At 49.5% G+C, this 17,754-nt stretch overlaps 1 protein-coding gene across 1 annotated transcript in view; it reads left to right on the top strand.

Annotated features, from left to right (window-relative positions):
- The window catches only part of IGF1R (insulin like growth factor 1 receptor), a 289,241-nt gene that overhangs the window by 239,746 nt on the left and 31,741 nt on the right, over positions 1–17,754 (top strand). Inside the window, exons 6-11 of the mRNA XM_028122787.2 lie at positions 4,328–4,542; positions 6,613–6,739; positions 8,061–8,299; positions 10,961–11,128; positions 11,347–11,551; positions 16,486–16,769. Of these exons, the coding sequence (XP_027978588.1) occupies positions 4,328–4,542; positions 6,613–6,739; positions 8,061–8,299; positions 10,961–11,128; positions 11,347–11,551; positions 16,486–16,769 (1,238 nt within the window). The remainder of the gene's footprint in view (positions 1–4,327; positions 4,543–6,612; positions 6,740–8,060; positions 8,300–10,960; positions 11,129–11,346; positions 11,552–16,485; positions 16,770–17,754) is intronic.

Here is a 17,754-nt window from a genome sequence, read left to right as displayed (position 1 = left end):
GATAATATAACGACATGAGTGAACCTCAGAAACGTTAAGCTAAGTGAAAAAAAGCCAGACACAAAAGGCTGCACATTATATGATTCCATTAGTTTCTAGCAAAAGCAAAACCATAGAGATGGAAAGCCGATTGGTGAGGGCTGGGAGTAGGAGCAGAGATTGACCACCATTGGCAGGGAGAGAACTTTGACATCATGGAAATGTTCAGAAACTGCATAATGGTGCTGGTGGAACAGCTGCATATATTTACTGAAGCTCATGGCACTGTATACTTAGGATGGGTACAGTTTTTGGTAGGTAAATTATACCTCAACTAAGCTATTTAGAAAACCCTTAAAGAAGAAACATTTTCTGAGATTCTGTTTGGTACCCAGTGCCACTTGAATATAAATCCCCGCCCTTGCTGAACCCCCAAGGTTGGTGTAAATACTGGATTTGGAGGAGATTGGATATGGTGTGAGCATCTGCGGAAAAAGCCAAATTCTGTATCTGTTGCAGATTGCTAGGGTGCTGGAGGCAGTCCCTGTGTGCTGGGTTCTGATGCCCCCTAGAGACAGCCGGAAAGAGTCCATGCTTTCTCCTCTGAGAAGCAAAAGGGAATAATCAGTTGTATATTTGCAGATTTTTTTCCCCCCAGTTTGTCAGTAAGGGCTGAAAGTGGGGGGGAGTATCCCTTCCTACCCCCATCATCTGGACTCCCAGGCCTCCACACCCATTGCCCCCACCCTGGGAGAAGCCAAATAAGTACTTTGCCAAGTGTTGTAGCTTTAGTAAGTGGTGGAGATGTCGCTCAGACCCTGATCTTTGGATTCTCAAATGCGATGCTCCAAACCCTAGCCCCAGGGTTGACTTCTGTGCACTGTGCAAATCCCCAGCACTTTCGCTTTCCTCTGCTTTCACATCCTTCCTGCCCTTCATCAGAGCAGGTGGGGAGGTGGGTGGTTCTTGATAATTCAGAGGTAAGATACCCCAAGCCTGGAGCCATCAGTTAAACACCTCTGTGCATGGTGTGCACTAGGCATTCAGAATACCGATACAGATAATATACAGATATCCTCAGGGACATGACCGACTGCTTCTAACCCACCTCAGTTGGTCTACATTTTGTCAGATGGGGCCCACCCAAGTACAGAAACAAACATATTTTGCCACACTAAGAAGGCTGGGAGTCAGGATACCGATATCTATAAAACCCAGGCATCTGTGTAAGCTACAGAAAAAATAAAAACTTAATTTTTTAAAATATTCTTTGAATGTAAAGGCAGTAAGTTTAGGAATAATTAAGAAATGACGTTTACTGAGTAATTGACTTATATAGTCATTTCCTTTAGGAAACAATGAAAAGGTGTGTGTGTGTGTGTGTGTGTGTGTGTGTGTGTAAAACGTGCAGACAGGTCTCTGCCTTTTACCATCTCTTAATTGTCACCTGATCATGGAAGGGGAATTTGGGGGGAGCCAGGCCCCAACCTGGGGTTGGAAAAGCAAGAGCAATATTGACAGGCAGCTCATGAATGGCTTGGTTATTATTCTGAAGAGGGTTTTATTTTTATTTTTCTGTCGCTCACAGAGGCTCCATAACGCCTGGGTTTTATTGATATTGGTATCCTGGCTCCAGGCCTTCTCAGTGTTGTAAAAAATGTTTGTGTTTACTGTAAAAGGATAATCTTCCTTTTCAAAGTGATTAATCACACACACAGAATTTCAGTGGGCCTGCCATTCATTTGTCAAATTCCTGATTTATAATTCATGCTTCCTCCCATGGGGAGAATCATGTTTTGTTCAGAAGGTATTTTCAGTGTGGTTTCTGTTCCCTGCCAGCAAAATTAGTTTACTAAAAAGAAGCCTCATCCTGAGTTGAGACAGAGGTTTGACCGGGTTAATGGGCCTTTGCTTCCAGCCTAGAGGTTTCTGCACCGACAAGGAGGTTCTGTCCCTTGGGGGCCAGCTGAGGAACCTGGGAGCAGCCAGACCCATTGGGCTTTGTACGGGCACTACAGAGTCCTTCAGAGCTGAAAGTATTCATGGACAAGAATGGGCCTACATAGGATGCATCTGTTTCCAGCTGCAAACCCCGCCTTCAGTTGTCTGAAGACTCAGGTCAACCAGCATCAGCTGCAGCCTGGCACTGGGGGAAAGAGGAGATGTGGGTGGCGACTGTCCCCAAGCTATGGCAGGTCTCACCTTGCCAGATCCCAGTGCTTCCCACCTGTATACATGACCTTGCGTTGCATATCCCGAGTCTAGATTCATGTGGACAATCTCTTAGGTTCCTTTTCCAGTGGATATATGTGTCGGGGAGTGAGCTCTTCCTGAGAGGAATATATTATCAACTTGCAGGTTTTTGCACACCTGCTTCAGTGGCCTTGAATGTGTCAAGGGATCTCAAGGTGGGTCAGTGAGGAGGCTAGCTTGGTTTCGGAGGTGCTGCCTTTGGACTCACTTGGCTCACTGAACTGTGTGCAGACAGGGTTCCCACATCCACCCCCTGCACGTCTGTGGACAGGGCCCAGGGCTTGTGGAGGGCTTGGGCTCAGGCTGATGGGGCAGATTCCATCTCAGCTCTGTGACTCCTTCCGGGCATTAGAGTCTTAGACTCATAAAACAAGCTTAGATGTTCATACCCCTTGTTGTCCTCTGAGTGTGTGTTCATGCCCGCACCCCCAGTCCTACAAGTAAACTAGATGGATGGCTACAGGAAGTACTAAGGGAACTGCCTATGGCTACGTGGCTCATTAATGACATTTGTACTCCTGGATCCTCCTCTCTGAACTCCCTTGTGAATTCTCAGGCATGTGTCACAAGTCTGCTTGGCAGCATTACAACCATAACTTTTGCTTTCTTGTTAATGAGACTCAGGCTGTGGATCGACCAGGCGGGTGGAGGTGCTGGTGTGATATATGTGAGGAACCCCATCAGGTGCAGAGAGGTGCCCCATGGACACAGCCTCCAGGGCAGAGGAGGGCTCTGGACTTCTGTCCAGGCTATCTTGGCTTTGGAAAGAGGGCTGGATCCTTTCCTTTCTGCAGTTCGTGTGTTGGACCGTTCAGTGGATATTAGCAATAGCTCAGAGTGCTGCTCCAATTCCTAGACTCTGTGCTGTATAAAGTGCTTGAGTGAGCTCCAGAAAGAGCCTGAGGCTGGGGACCAGGAAGGGGAGAGGAAGGATTCAAGGTCCATGGGGAGCAGACCTTTGATCACGGAGGACTTGGATGGGCAGCATGGCCCTGCCTACCTGGTTTCCCCAGGGCCCTAGAGAAAGAGGTATACAGCCTGGATTTTTTTTCCAGACCCCTCAGCTATAGCTGTCTACACTGCCACCTCCCGGGGGATGGATTTCCCTCTGGGGAGCCAGAGATAGCTGTTGCTGATTCTGGCTGTCCTTCCGTCTTTCCTTCAGTTGGCAGGTGTAGCTGCTTCTGTGTCCACCCCCTTAGGGGCAGGGCCCATATCTCACTTGGTCAGCTTTGGACCTCCAGCCCCTTGTTGGTGCCCAGCACCTGTTAGACCAGTTCTCCTCCAAGTGTGCTTCCCAGTACCAGCAGTGCCGGCATCACCTGCGTGCAGGTCAGCAATGCAGATTCTTGGCCCACCCAGCCCTACTAACGAGAAACTCTGGGAGTGGGGCCCAGCACTCCGAAAACAAGCCTTGCGCACACTAACCTAGTGTTGGACACTGGGTCACTATGGCCCGGATGGGTGGCCCAAGGGGACCGTCCTTGGGAGGCTATTTCTCTTCCCCCACTTTCTCTAGGGACTGTGGTTGAGGCTTTTTAGGATGGGGTGAATCTGGAGGAGGGAGCGGGCCCAGGGCTGGTCCACCACCGAGTCTGTCTCCCTGTCCCATTCTCTCCCCTAACCCATCATACACCGCTGATGGCATGGATGGGATTTACCCCTAAGGATAATGGCAGACTCTCTACAGCAAATATGTAAGCCGTTCCGGTTGAGTAGCCGAGCATATCTCTTCTCCCATGGACTGATTTCGAGTGCATTATACCTACTCTGCTCTGAGAGAAATACCCAAAGGCATTTCTACAGAATGATTCCAGTAATATCCTCTGGTGTGAGAAGCATTATTTGTTGGTAATGGAGGTCCTAAAATTAATTAGTGTCTTACCGATTTCAATATGTTGTCCTTGAATCATGTTGTTGCTGTTGTTAACAGTAACTGTCCACTCTTACACACTGTTAATAACTAAATCTCTCATTGGCAAAGGCAGCGTGTTCCAGAGCCACGTGCAGAAGAGGACCGGTGTGGGGTGGCCAGAAGGTGGGAGGGGACACTGGGAAAGAGCAACAGCACTCACGGTGATTTCTGTGCTTCTAGGAACTACTCCTTCTATGTCCTCGACAACCAGAACTTGCAGCAGCTGTGGGACTGGGACCACCGCAACCTGACCATCAAAGCTGGGAAAATGTACTTTGCTTTCAATCCCAAATTGTGCGTCTCCGAGATTTACCGCATGGAGGAAGTGACAGGGACTAAGGGGCGCCAGAGCAAAGGGGACATAAACACCAGGAACAACGGAGAGCGAGCCTCCTGTGAGTGGACCCAATGGCTGTAATAAAGTTGTGGCCCCTCCTCCGAATTAGAATGATGGTTCCATGGGTGGCCCCCTCCTCATCTCACTGGGGCGGGGGGGGGGGGCATGGGGCCTCCTGAACCAGCACTTTGCCCATACGTGTGTGTATCTTCAGAGTCAGTAGTGGGGCCAATTCATGACAGATTCGTATTTGTCACTGTTCCTTAACATCCCTAGGAGTGTGCTAAGCATTTGTAAATAGGCTTCTGCTCAAAGGGAGTATTTTATGGAAGTGCTTACAGAATGCAGGGCTCAATGTCTTTTAAGGCATAGGCAGACAGTGAGATGATTTTGCAAGGAAGAGCCGGTCCTCTCCACTGCCGGGGAGCATGCTCGGCTCAGTCTCCTGCGGTGTAGGGGAAGCCTCAGGGCAGAGGGGACTGAGCTCCAAGCCCAATGCCGTGGCCATGGGTTCCCTGTCTCTCCCTCGGCCTCCTCCTTGCTCCCACCCCAACATGAAAAAGATAGAGAGAGCCTACCTCCCTGAACGGATACTGCTTTTTAAATTGAGAACCACATAATTACAACCTTGCCATGGTTATATACTTTCAGGTCTTGTATCTGAGATCTAACGGCACGTCTCTCATCTAACCCTGTATATCAAGTCGCTTTTGAAAATGTTGTGGTTCTGTTTGGCTGGATAGGGTTATAAAAGTAAATTTTCTCTCTGCCATCGGCTTTTAATAAGGGAAGGGTACTAGGGAAAAAAAAAATAGAGTAATACATGATCAGAGGTGATTTGCACACATGCATACACACACACACACACACACACACACACACGGGAGGGGAGGACTTGTGAAACCATTAGCATTTGACTGATTAGTTTTGCTCGTGTATGGATTTACCTGGTAGACACTCAGATTGCTCTGGAAGAGCTTTTAGAGGGAAGAAGCCTGACACAGAGCTACGTGGTATGCTGGCAACCGGCCCCTTCTCCCTCACCCACCCACTGCAGCCCCTACCGTTCTGCCTGTTCGAATCATAGCAGAGCAGATGTGGCTGAGCATTTTCCAGGTGTTTTCTCCTCCAAGTCAGCCAGTCTGAGCGGTCACATTGTGAATACAGAAGCCATTCATTTTCCTTTGAAAACAAAATCATGGTTTCTCCTTAAATAACACATTAGCAGGAACTGCAACTTTGTTCTAACCTCCGATCTGGCACATTTTGCCCCACTGACTTCTTACTTTTAACTGCCTTTAGCCAGTTAAAGTGAACTTTAAACAGTAAACTTTGAATCAGCCACTGCTTCACCCGCTGTGTATGTGTCGGGGTTCAGGCAAATAGAAACGGGCAAGACAGTCCGTCGGGGAGCTTCGGGTCTCCGTGGGGGAAGCAGTCAGCAATTCCGCCCTGGTTCTCAGGGTCGTTTGAATCTGGCCGGAGGAACAAGTCAGGGCTCAGAGCAGGGTCCCTGCGGTAGCTCTCAGCGACTTCCCACAGTGCACAGGAAGCTTGGCCAGTCACACTGTTCTTGTCAGTGTGTCATCCCCAGTCAGAGGCCTTCCAGGAGTGCCCGTGTCCTTCCAGGTCAATGCCAAGTTTAGAGGCAGAAACGTGCCCCCCTGTGGCACACCTGGGCCATTCGCCTCTCTTTGCTGGTTGCAGCAGGCGGAGATCCGCAACTGCAGGACAGGTGCCAACCTATCGCAGAAGATTCGGCCCAGCTTAGGGGTTTATTCTCACCTTCCCTGGTGCCCTCAGGAGCCCGGGTCTTAGGGATCAGCAGAAAGACCAGGTGCCTTGCTCAATCAAGCAGTTCTTCCCTATCAGGTTAGGAATCACAGATTCGGGTCCAAGTGCAACCAAGTGCGCTAAAACAAAGGAACAAGCTTCGTTGCAGCTCCCTGTGGTAAAATGTCTGGGCTCTTAGTAGAAATAAGAGAGCCACGGAGAAGCCCAGGAAGGGGCTTGGCGTGTACAACCATCTTTGGAGAAGAGGGAAATAGGGCAGGGCAGGTGACTTGTCAGACATGTGGAGGAAACGGACATTGATCTCTGTCACTCACAGATATACTTTGTGCCCCAGGTGAAAGTGACATCCTGCATTTCACCTCTACGACCACGTGGAAGAATCGCATCATCATAACGTGGCACCGTTACCGGCCCCCCGACTACAGGGACCTCATCAGCTTCACTGTCTACTACAAGGAAGCGTGAGTTTCTGTGGTGTCCTGTGGGCGGGGCTGTGGGTTAAGTCCCAACATTCATAAAGTGGGATAGAGGATGTGCCCTGTAACCTGTACTCTAGGAACACCCCGCAGGAGGCTCAGCTCCCCTGGAGGTGACCCCCAGACAGATCTATCATCTTATTCCATGAGCCCTTCCCAAGACCTGGTCCTCTGCTCTAGGTCATGAACTAGGGAAGGAAAATGTAGAGAGACTGACCTTCATGTTCCAAACCTTTCATGATTTCTCCCCAAATCTGCTGGGGGCTTTTCTTGTGCCTTCCGGTCATATTCACCTGCCTCAGCAGCCATGGCTTATTCCTCCAGATAGCAACTCCTTTGGTCTCCCACTTCCTTTCTTTGCCTCCCCGTCCAGGTGGTTCCACCAGCTTCCTTAGTTACCCTTCTTATCCAGCTCCCGCTGTGATGCTATAGGTCTCCTTCCCCGATGACTGGCTTCCTCAGAGTTGGAACCAGAGCCACCAATGACAGTATCTGGTCCCCTTTCCCCGGGGTCATAGCCGTGAAAAAAAGGGGGTCTCGGGATCATTAGGTGTTCAGTGTATTTATGGATAGGAGTCATTCATGGTCTTCCGTCATGAGGACAGGGTAAGTTAACATCTGTTTCAGAAGCCAGTGGCCAGGGGCTGTCCGGCCCTTTCATCTGCTAGCTGGAGAATCCCTACCCGCCCAAGCATGTGCGCAAAATACTCTCTTCTCTTTGATAGATTCCCCCAGTGCTTTGGCAATGTCGGCTGGTAATCTCACCAAGGAGTTGATGCTAGTATTGGAGACAATCTGGAAGCTAAATATTTGAGTATTATAAGATACTTAAGCAATCACAGTTGTTTGCGAGCAAATGAGATTTTGGAAGCTCTACTGTAGAAGCTGTTTTTCTGTAGCAAAGGTCCTTTTCCCCCAAAAGTTTGTTTCTTCATCAGTAGCTGATGTTTGCATGAAATGATTATGCTTGTTTTTTTTCTTAATGGTGAAAAATGCCACAATTGGAAGAGAGAAAAATAGCCTTTGCCTGCATGCTTAAGGAGCGGTGTTTTCAATCCCAGTAACAATTAGAATTTGCTCTTCCCGAGGCAGAGCGTGCAGTTCTACAGTGCATTTTGTAAATGTGGTAAAACCTGGGGTCCCGTTGCTTCATTTTACTCTTCTGTGCAAATCCAACGGAGTGTTTGTTTTACTTAGAATTCCCATTACAGAAAGTGTGACATGCTAAGCCTCTAGGGAAGATTTCCGGGAGCTTTGATGTCAGAGACCCAAACCTTCCTCTGAGCTTCATCCACTGTCTTTCTAGACCTTTTAAAAATGTCACGGAGTATGATGGGCAGGACGCCTGTGGCTCCAACAGCTGGAACATGGTCGATGTGGACCTCCCTCCCAACAAGGACGTCGAGCCTGGCATCCTGCTGCACGGGCTGAAGCCCTGGACGCAGTACGCTGTGTATGTCAAGGCGGTGACCCTCACCATGGTGGAGAACGACCACATCCGTGGGGCCAAAAGTGAAATCTTGTACATTCGCACCAATGCTTCAGGTATCCACACACCGCCCATCCCGTGTTTTTTGTGAGCTCCCCATGCCTGTTTCGAGACGTCTCGAGCCTGGACCAGTCCGTGTTTTATATGTCTTTCTTATCGATATATAATGCTCCATCATGTCATTTTTTTTCCCAGTCGCAATACCCTGGGCTCTTCTGGGCCATCTTTATGGCCCGTCTTCCATCATCCGCCTACTCTGTGCCAGTAAGCCCAGGTCCTCCAGGGGGGCCTGGGGCGGTTTGTTTGGAGGACCCAGCCAGGACCCAGCCCCCTATTTTATTTTCATAGTTGACTCTCCAGGAACTGAACATATGCTGATTTGGTGTTCCGGTTACCTCATGTGGCTCATGGGTTTTCCATCTTCATTCTGTAGAGGCAAGGGTTCCAAAGAGGTAGACAGAATTTGGAAAGCGTCAGACAGAGTATGCTGTGGACATTCCAGATATTCGCTGGTGAAAATGTTCTTCCTTCTGTCTCTGTCTTCATTTCCTAAACCACCTCATTTTTCTCAACTCCAGAATCTGGAACTAATGAAAGCAAACGTTTGTGTATATTAGCCAAGTGTATGAAAACCAGCTTAGAGGCAGGAAAATACACATCATTTCTAAAGACAATGATAAATATCCTGGGATTGTTGCTGTTTTATAAAACACCCATAAGGTAGCACAAAATAAATTTAAATGGCAGAGACGGTGAGGAAAAAGTGTTGATGGGGAAAACCTGTGGCTCACGTAATGCCTGCTTCCCCCTCCCCTCCCCTTCCCCATCTCAAGGATCCCATAAGTGGTCACAATCATGCCATGGACCCTGAAGTGTTTATAGAAATAAATCTGGCACAGGCTTCTGATTCTGGGTGTGGGGTGGTGTAGCAGAGGCTCAAAGGCAACAAAACAAGTTATTATTCTTCTAGGTTTGGAAGTAATTTATTGTAGCCAGCTCAGGAAAAATAAGAATCTTTCCTTATTATGACAAGTTCTTTTTTTTTTTTTTATCCATTCACTTTCTTTAGAGAGAGAGAGAGCGGGGGGAGGCACAGAGAGAGAGGGAGAGGGAAGATCCTCAAGAAAATTCCCCACTGAACACGGAGCCCGATGTGGGGCTCAATCCTCAGGACCCCAAGACCATGACCTGAGCTGAAATCAAGAGTTGGCCGCCCAACTGGCTAAGCCACCCAGGGGCCCCTAATTATATGACAAATTCTTAAGAAACCTATTTCCTTTCCCCAAAGATGGAAAACTAAGCACGATACAAATTGGGCCAGTTCCCTACATCTTGGCCCCTGTCCTTATGAGTGGTAGGGACAGAGGAAGACTCGGTCCTCTGCCTCCGCTTTTTTGTGACACTTAGATTTGAAACTTCTAGGGGTGAGCTGTTTATTCTTGAAATACTTGACTTTGGCAATCTGAAAGTGGTCGAGCATCCAGTGGTTATGTTTTTCCTGAAAGCTGGCATAAGTCACAACCTTTCCCTAAAGCATCACTCTGTACAGGTGTTCAGAACCTTGTCTGTGATATTATGGGCCTTAAAGTACCCTTAAGGGCGCCTGGGTGGCTCAGTTGGTTAAGCGACTGCCTTTGGCACAGGTCATGATCCTGGAGTCCCGGGATTGAGTCCCGCATCGGGCTCCCCGCTGAGCGGGGAGCCTGCTTCTCCCCCTGGCCCTCTTCCCTCTTGTGCTCTCTATCTCTCATTCTCTCTCTCTCTCAAATAAATTAAAAAAAAAAATCTTTAAAGTACCCTTAAACTCTTCACCCCTTTGAAATTTTAAAAAGTGGCTTGGATGACTGTGTTGTTTACGTGATAGACAGTAAAGAGGTCTCTTGCACTTTGGAAAACCCCCCAAAATCATTGTTTTCTTGTGAACGCAAGGAAAATAAGATTTCAGTGGTCCTGGGATGTGTTTGCCCTTTATACATAAGGCAGCTCTGGATTTTGGTTCGGGAGGCAGTAGTAAAATAAAGCTTGGCCAGATTATTTTGCTTTGCCTGTAAATGAGTATTCTTCGGCTGGTAACAGAGTCCATTGCTTGCAGTCGGGGCTGTGTGTGTGTTTGGGTTTGTGGACTGCTTTTCCTAGTCCTATCTCATTCATCCCATGGAAGTGTGGTTATAAAACTGAGAGACTTTCCTCCACACCTCTTACACACCCCATGCACACACTTGCGTGCACACACACTCCCGCCCTTTCTCACTTCCCCTTTCATTTTGGCGTCTTGCCATTTTTATCAGAGCTCCAGAGTCTCAGATGAAACCCAAGTCAGTCCATTTCACCACTTGCTAGAACTGCTGGAGTCAGGCGATTTAGAGAACGGTGGATGTAATAACTGAGAGCAATCCAGTGTTTGAATTAGCTGTAGGTTTTTAAGCCACCCACTGGTAATCCTGGCGTGCCCCCGCCCCGACCTTTCTCCATGTGCCGCTCAGTCATGTTTGTTTTCACAGAGCTGACCTGAGAGTAGATACTACAGAGAGAAATGTGAGCATTTAAATTAATATGATTTCAAAACAAGGTTCACTTCTTGTTTCACGGGTCCGCATTCACCGCCATTTCCCTATCCAGTCCAACCCGTGGCTTCTTGTGGGCTTGCCGCGAGTGTCTGACTGCCTGGTTTCGGGGTTCATTCCATTGTCTGAAGCGTCCTTTGTTCACCTTTCCAGTTCCTTCCATTCCCCTGGACGTTCTTTCCGCGTCCAACTCCTCTTCTCAGCTCATTGTGAAGTGGAACCCGCCCTCCCTGCCCAACGGCAACCTCAGTTACTACATCGTGAGATGGCAGCGGCAGCCTCAGGACAGCTACCTTTACCGGCACAACTACTGCTCCAAAGGTAAGGGGGGGGACGGTGGGGCGACCCGGAACCCAACTCGCGCCGTCCACACGTAGCCACGCCCCGACGTAACACACAGCCCCCTAACGGTTGGAGCCCTTCGGTGGAAACCGGCCACATTCTCGATCAAACGCGCTGACGGCTGCCCTCTTCGGCTCCCCAGCCCGTCTGACCTGGCTTTCATGTCTGCTCTTGTCGGGCTTCTCTTTCCCGAGCAGACAAAATTCCCATCAGGAAGTATGCCGACGGCACCATCGACGTGGAAGAGGTGACGGAGAATCCCAAGACCGAGGTGTGTGGCGGAGAGAAGGGGCCTTGCTGTGCCTGCCCCAAAACTGAAGCCGAGAAGCAGGCCGAGAAGGAGGAGGCTGAGTACCGAAAAGTCTTCGAGAACTTTCTGCACAACTCCATCTTTGTGCCCAGGTACCAAGTGTCATTAGAAAATGTCTCCAGGCTGGTGCTCCCCGGGTGGGTTCTGTGGCGCGCTCTCCCCGCGGGTGGTTTGTAGGGCAGCAGCCTCAAGGCAGAACCCTGTAGCCATCAAGGGGGGCAGAGAACAGAACACGCTGCCAGCTTGGGTGACTGGGGTGCCTGTGGAAGGCAGGCAGGTAGCCCCGAAGGAAAGGGGGCGCTGCGGGCACGTCAGTGCCACTGCCTCGGCCACAAGGCCTCCCACTGAGGGCAGGTGGGCGCTCGGCTGGGGGTGGGGGGCAGGGAAGTGAAGCTCAGAGAGGCCCCCACCCATGGAGACCAGCAAATGGAAGAGCTGGTGTGCGGGCCCTTCCTGCCCACCCCGCTTCTCCCTGTGGCCTCTCAAAGCCCAGCTGAGGAGAAGTGAAGCAAGAGGGAAAAGACCAGAGTGAGTTTTGAAGGCGACCCAACTTGTAAGCACAGCCCAGTGCCACGGGCACCCTTGACAAGCAGGTTTGAGAAGGAGCGGACAAAGAGCGGAGGGAGGCGAAGGTGCAAAGCCGCACTACTCACAGTAGCCAAAGCTGGGAACAAGCCGCGTGTCCATCAGGGGATGAATAGATAAGCAAAATACAGCCTAGCCATGCAATGGCATGTTATTCAGCCATAAAAAGGAATGAGATTCTGACGAAGGGCACCACTCGGATGGACGTTGAAATCATCATGCTAAGTGAAAGAAGCCAGATGCGAAAGGAACAGATACTGTAGAATTCCACCCATAGGAAGCATCTACCAGAGGCAAATTCATGGTGATGGGAAGTGCATGCCAGGTTTCCAGGGCCTGGGGGGAGGGGGAAATGGGGAGTTGCGCCCTAATGGGTCTAAGAGCTTCTGTTGGAGGTGATGAAAAATGTTGGAAACAGTGGTGATAGTTGCACAACATCATGAATGCAATCAGTGTCTGAATCGTACACTTAAGAATGGCTAAAATGGCAAGATTTGAGTATTTTTTAATCAAAAATTTTATTTTACCACAATAAGAAATGGTTTAAAAAAACAAAACAAAACATGGAGGGAGTCCATCAGGGTACCCGCAATATCTGGGGAAGGAGATGGAAACAGAGCGGTGGTCCCCGTCTCCCTTTTCCTCCTGGAAGATTATAGTGTGGCATTTACAAACAGCCTCTTGGCTGAAATGTGAGTGGAGGAGCTGGATTCGCTTGCACCTACGCGCTCCTGGTCCCCACGGTGCCCCAGCCACCAGCCCGCTGCCCGGCGTGTTCTGTGATCACTGTTCTTCCTGCCCCCGACCCCGAGAGGCACCAGAAGCCCATAGCTTCTGTTTATTCTGTAATGACTTTGCCTTTAAAGGCTTACTTAGGTTGTAACGACAAATGGCTTTTAAAGTGATTTTTTTTTTTTTCCTGTCAAGTGACCTTCCTGATATTTGGGTAATAGTCCAAGATAGCCAACTTACTCTGAAAAATCATTAAGAACGAAAGACCTCTTAGGGTGGCGGGCATTCTTTTCAGAACGAAGCTCTTCATTGCTTCGTGCCTTTCTGCCCCTCCTCTCCTCTCTAGGAGTTGAAACCACTCGAGTGTGAGGGTAGGAGAGCCTTCTGTGGGTCCCCCTGACCTGCTCCACTGGAGACCTCTCCTCCTAGAGCTGTGGTTCAAGTGTTAGTCCCAATTGTCTGTAGGTCATGAATAAGAGCGTTTGAGGAGCTCAGAGATGTTTAAAAACTAGAATTCAGGCATAGTGACTTCTCCAACAGCCTAATTCATGAACGATCCACTCGGGACTTGGCCCTACATTTTGACACATTAGGGCTCTTGCCTTTTTGGTAGCACTGCTTCTCAACGTGGGCTATCCGCCCCCCCCCCCATGCCTGCAGAGAGGCTCAGCTAGTGCCACTTGCTGTGGACACAGAAGCAGATGGATTGAGAGTGTCCCAAACAGGTTGGGCAGGAGTTACCTGTTTATTCTCCAGTGAAAGCTGTTGGCTCCATTGCTGTCTCATCCCACCGGCCCTCCAGAAGTTCAGGTTGTGGTTTGCTAAAGGGCTCCGAGCTTTCAGTTGGTAGTTGCAAAGCAGTACCTTTCTTTCTCATCACATGGGGAATGCAAGATCAGGCAATGTGAAGGCCGGCTATGGGTGACACGGATATTAGCAATGCATTGTGTTCGTGTTATTGAATTCAAAATAAGTTTCCTCTATGCCAAATCCCCCCTGACAAGTGCGTGCGTCCACCACTTTGGCCCCCGACATTCTCTCTCCTAAGACAAGTCTGACCTGCTATTCTGGCTTTTCTTAGGATGAATATAAATACTATATTTGCCCACGGTGAATGGCCACAATTTATACGAAGTTCGTATTTTTTTTTTAATGCCTCCTACCAAGGGTATAACTCTCATGTCCACTCAATTTGCAACACAATTTTGATAGAAGGAATGTCTGGCTGGCAGAATGATTGAATCATAAAGGAAGGTTTTTTTTGTTTAAGCTATCCAAAGACGATTTTTATTTCTTTCAATGCATTCTTTTTTTAAAAGATTTTATTTGTTTATTTGAGAGAGACAGAGATAGTGACAGAGATAGCAAGAGAGAGAGAGCACAAACGGGTAGGAGAGGGAGAACCAGGCTCCCCACTGAGCAGGGAGCCCCATGCGGGACTCGATCCCAGGACCCTGAGACCAGATCTGATCCCAAGGCAGACGCTTAACTGACTGAGCCACCTAGGCGCCCCTCTTTCAATTCATTCTAAGAATAAGCCAGTCAAGTCAGGTTTGGTATATTACACATTGTCCAACGTATGCCATATGGTTTGAATTAGAATGGAAGCTAGAGTTTGTAAGTTGCTTTCTGGAGTCCGTATTTGGTGGTGAATGTCTTTCATTTGGCCACTGCCTTTATTTTTTAAATCACGTAGTTGGGTTTAAGTAACTGAAATGTTGGAAGATGTTGAAGACTGCAAGGTTTTCCGATGAAGCTAGTTGTGTCATGGGGTGGGAGTGGGGAATGGTGACAGTGATCCTTGCTGTTGGTCACACCATTTGGAAATGGGGCTGTTTACAAAGAATCATGGGTGTGCCATTCTGCTTGCCCCATACCTGTCTTCCTGATAATGTCCCGTGTGGCCCCCCCCTCCCCCCAGTCCCTAACTTGGTGTCACTAGTAACAGGTGTAATCCCAGGTAAATGGGGATGGGCTGTGGGAGGGGTTTGGGCAGAGCATTATATTTTTTGCAGTGGATTAAACCCAAGCAACTTCTCTCTTATAGACATAAGGGTGTGTTGTGTTGGTTTTATGTGTTGCATTGGTTTTGAAGAGAAGGCAGGACATTTGTTCTGGTAGGTGTCAAAAAAGATCTCCCCAGCAATAAATGTAGTCCCTTGTGTCCTTCCCTTCCAGGAAGGTTGGCTGGTGTGCGGGGTGTGAGGATGGGAAATGATCAGCCTCATCTCCTAAATCTTTCCTCCCCTAATATTATGAAAGCGAATGCATTGGGGCCATTCGCACACGGCCTGCCTGTGCAGTTCTCTACCTGGTGGAATGAGCATATCTGGGTTGAATGGTTCGTGTTTTAGGTTAGGACCCACTGGGCCATTGCACAAAAGTGGTGATGGCATTTTGTGCAGGGGAATCCATGGGCCAGGCAGACTGGGGAGCCAGAGGTCCTTTCCCCAAGCCCCCTGCTTTTCCCTTCCAAGTTTTTCACTTCAAGGCAAATAAGGACCCACAGGAAGCCTGCTGAGAGTCAGCTGAGCCACAAATGGCTTCCCAGGTGCCCTGATTCCCTGTGGGACTTCTCTTTCTCCCCTACATGAGAACTGATGAGCATTCCCACTTTGTGATCTTTCTCCTTGCCTTGGGCTCTTGGTTTTCTTTCCCGGATGAGCTTGGTTCTGTTTCCTCCCCACCCTTTGCCTGCGCACAGGATGCGTGACGCCCGCGGACAGTCTCAGTGCGGAACAGACAGTAGCCTGCTTCCCACTGTTTCTGGTGGTTGGCCTGAGGGTGGCTGTTTCTCGTCTGGGTGCTTACTCTCAGGTGCTCTTGCCTTCAGTAAATGCGAGGGGCTTGTGTTCAGGGTTTCTGAGGGGAGCCCAAAGCCCACAACAGTAGCCACTGGAACAGTCCCCCTGTCCAGCTGTGTGGACTGCCTCATCTGCCCTTTGGGTGTGAACATTCTCTTTTGATTTCCCCTTTGCTGTCCTATTGCTTTTGTAGCTGTTGTTCTAAGCCCTAGTCCAGGGCCATGACAGTGACTCTACCCCTGGCAACAGCGGGGCCTTGGAGAGGCCACAGGAGGTCACTGCTCAGTGTAAGGCGGAGCCAGACTGGAAGGACCTCCAGGAGTATGAAAAATACAGACACTAGGGTCTCAGAGGAAGAGAGAGTCAGTGGGAGCCCCAGAGGGAAGGGTCTGGGGGTCCAAGCAAGTGCTCGCTGCTTGGTATCTTTCTTTCCACAAAGGGGGTCAGAGAAGCCATCCCGCTGGGGCCTACACCACACAGCTCACCTCTCACCTCACCCCCTAATAAATCTTAGTGTGGCCAGCAGGGTGGTCACGTTTAATGCTTAATGCTTAACCATAAGTCAGTGGACCAGGTGGCATGGACATTCTGACCAAAGGGCCAGGATGCTGCAGGGCCAGGAGTGACTGAGGCATTTGTTTGCCTCTAGATACAATCGAGTAACCACTCTGGGAGCCAGGGGGCAGTTTGTGCGCTGATTCTGAGGTTTGCAGAGTAGAGAAAGCAAAATAAATAACGAAGAAGGAAATCCCCGTATTATTTGTTGGTCTTTATCCAAAGGGGCTGAATAGCTCCTTTCATCCAAAGTTAAGATTTTTCTTTTCTTTCCGTTACTCTAACCCAAGTCATAGAAGGGACAAAAGAGGTAGAGACACTTACAGGCCAAGTTTCTCTCTTCCTTGCAGACCTGAAAGGAAGCGGAGAGACATCACCCAAGTCACCAACACCACCATGTCTAGCCGAAGCAGGAACACCACGGTGGCAGATACCTATAATATCACAGACCCAGAAGAGCTCGAGACAGAATACCCTTTCTTTGAGAGCAGAGTGGATAACAGGGAGAGAACTGTAATCTCTAACCTCCGGCCTTTTACTTTGTACCGCATTGACATCCACAGCTGTAACCACGAGGCTGAGAAGCTGGGCTGCAGCGCCTCCAACTTTGTTTTTGCAAGAACCATGCCTGCAGGTAGGGTGTGATCCAGCGAACCCGACTCCTGACTCACAGCCCAGTGGAGAAGCTTGTGTTCTATGGACACAAAATCTGTCATCCAGGGCAATGACCCTTAGTCTCCGTCCTGCTTATTAAAGAACGGGTGGTCATTTGTAGGCAGGATGGTAGACCAGCAGCCCAGGAAATGGAGTCCATTCATAATGACATCATTCCCAACCCAGTCTTCACACAAAGTCCTACAAGAGCAGGGAGCGCCCTTCAGGGTCAACTCCCCTCTTCCCACTTGGTTCACATTGTACATTCCCATGGCCCTATTCCCATTTGTACACATGTAAATTTGCCTGGTCCCTCATGAGTCGTCAGGTTCAGTGGAATCCATTAGCTGCCTTGACTCAGAGTGACCTTCGCTCCTCAAGGTCAACCCCTGGAGTAGCCTTTGGTCCTGCCTCTTGGGTCTTCACCTTCCCCTTTGGAAGTTAGAAGCTGCCTATTACTCACACTGCCATCCATCCATCTTTAAGGATAGGTGAACTGCCCGTCCTCTTTCCTGCCCGGGGTCAGCAGGTAGTAGAGAAGGAGCCCAGAAGAAGTGGAGTCTAGGAGGGGACGCACAGCATGTCTCAAGGCCGCTGTCAGCTTCCCTGGCCTCAGTTTCCCCACCCTTCTGGGAGAGACAGAAGCCAGCTCATTTCTCAGAGCCTTCCCTGGCTGTAACTTGCAGGGACTCTTGCTCACCACTTGGCTTGCTGCTTTAAGCAGAAGCAAGAGTGCAAGCACCCAGCCTCAGCTAGCACTGGCTGGAGGAAGGGTGGACGCAGCAGGCCCAGCTCTTGGGCTGTCCTTCATGCCCGCATCAGAGTTGCATTTGCCACATGCAGATGCAGGCCTGGAGGGCTCCGTGTCGCCGCCTGGAGGCTTGCTGCCAGCCACCTCTGCTCACCAGGCGCCTTTTCGATGCTGCTTGTGTTTGACGGCATCACATAGTTTCCTTTCTCGAGTG

The sequence above is a fragment of the Eumetopias jubatus genome, unplaced genomic scaffold (assembly GCF_037043125.1).
Source record: "Eumetopias jubatus isolate StellerSeaLion01/CBP00866 unplaced genomic scaffold, mEumJub1_p1.0 scaffold_7, whole genome shotgun sequence".
In the NCBI taxonomy this organism is placed as follows: Eukaryota; Metazoa; Chordata; class Mammalia; order Carnivora; family Otariidae; genus Eumetopias; species Eumetopias jubatus.
Note: the sequence above shows the minus strand (reverse complement) of the source record. Positions and strands in the feature narration are given on the sequence as shown.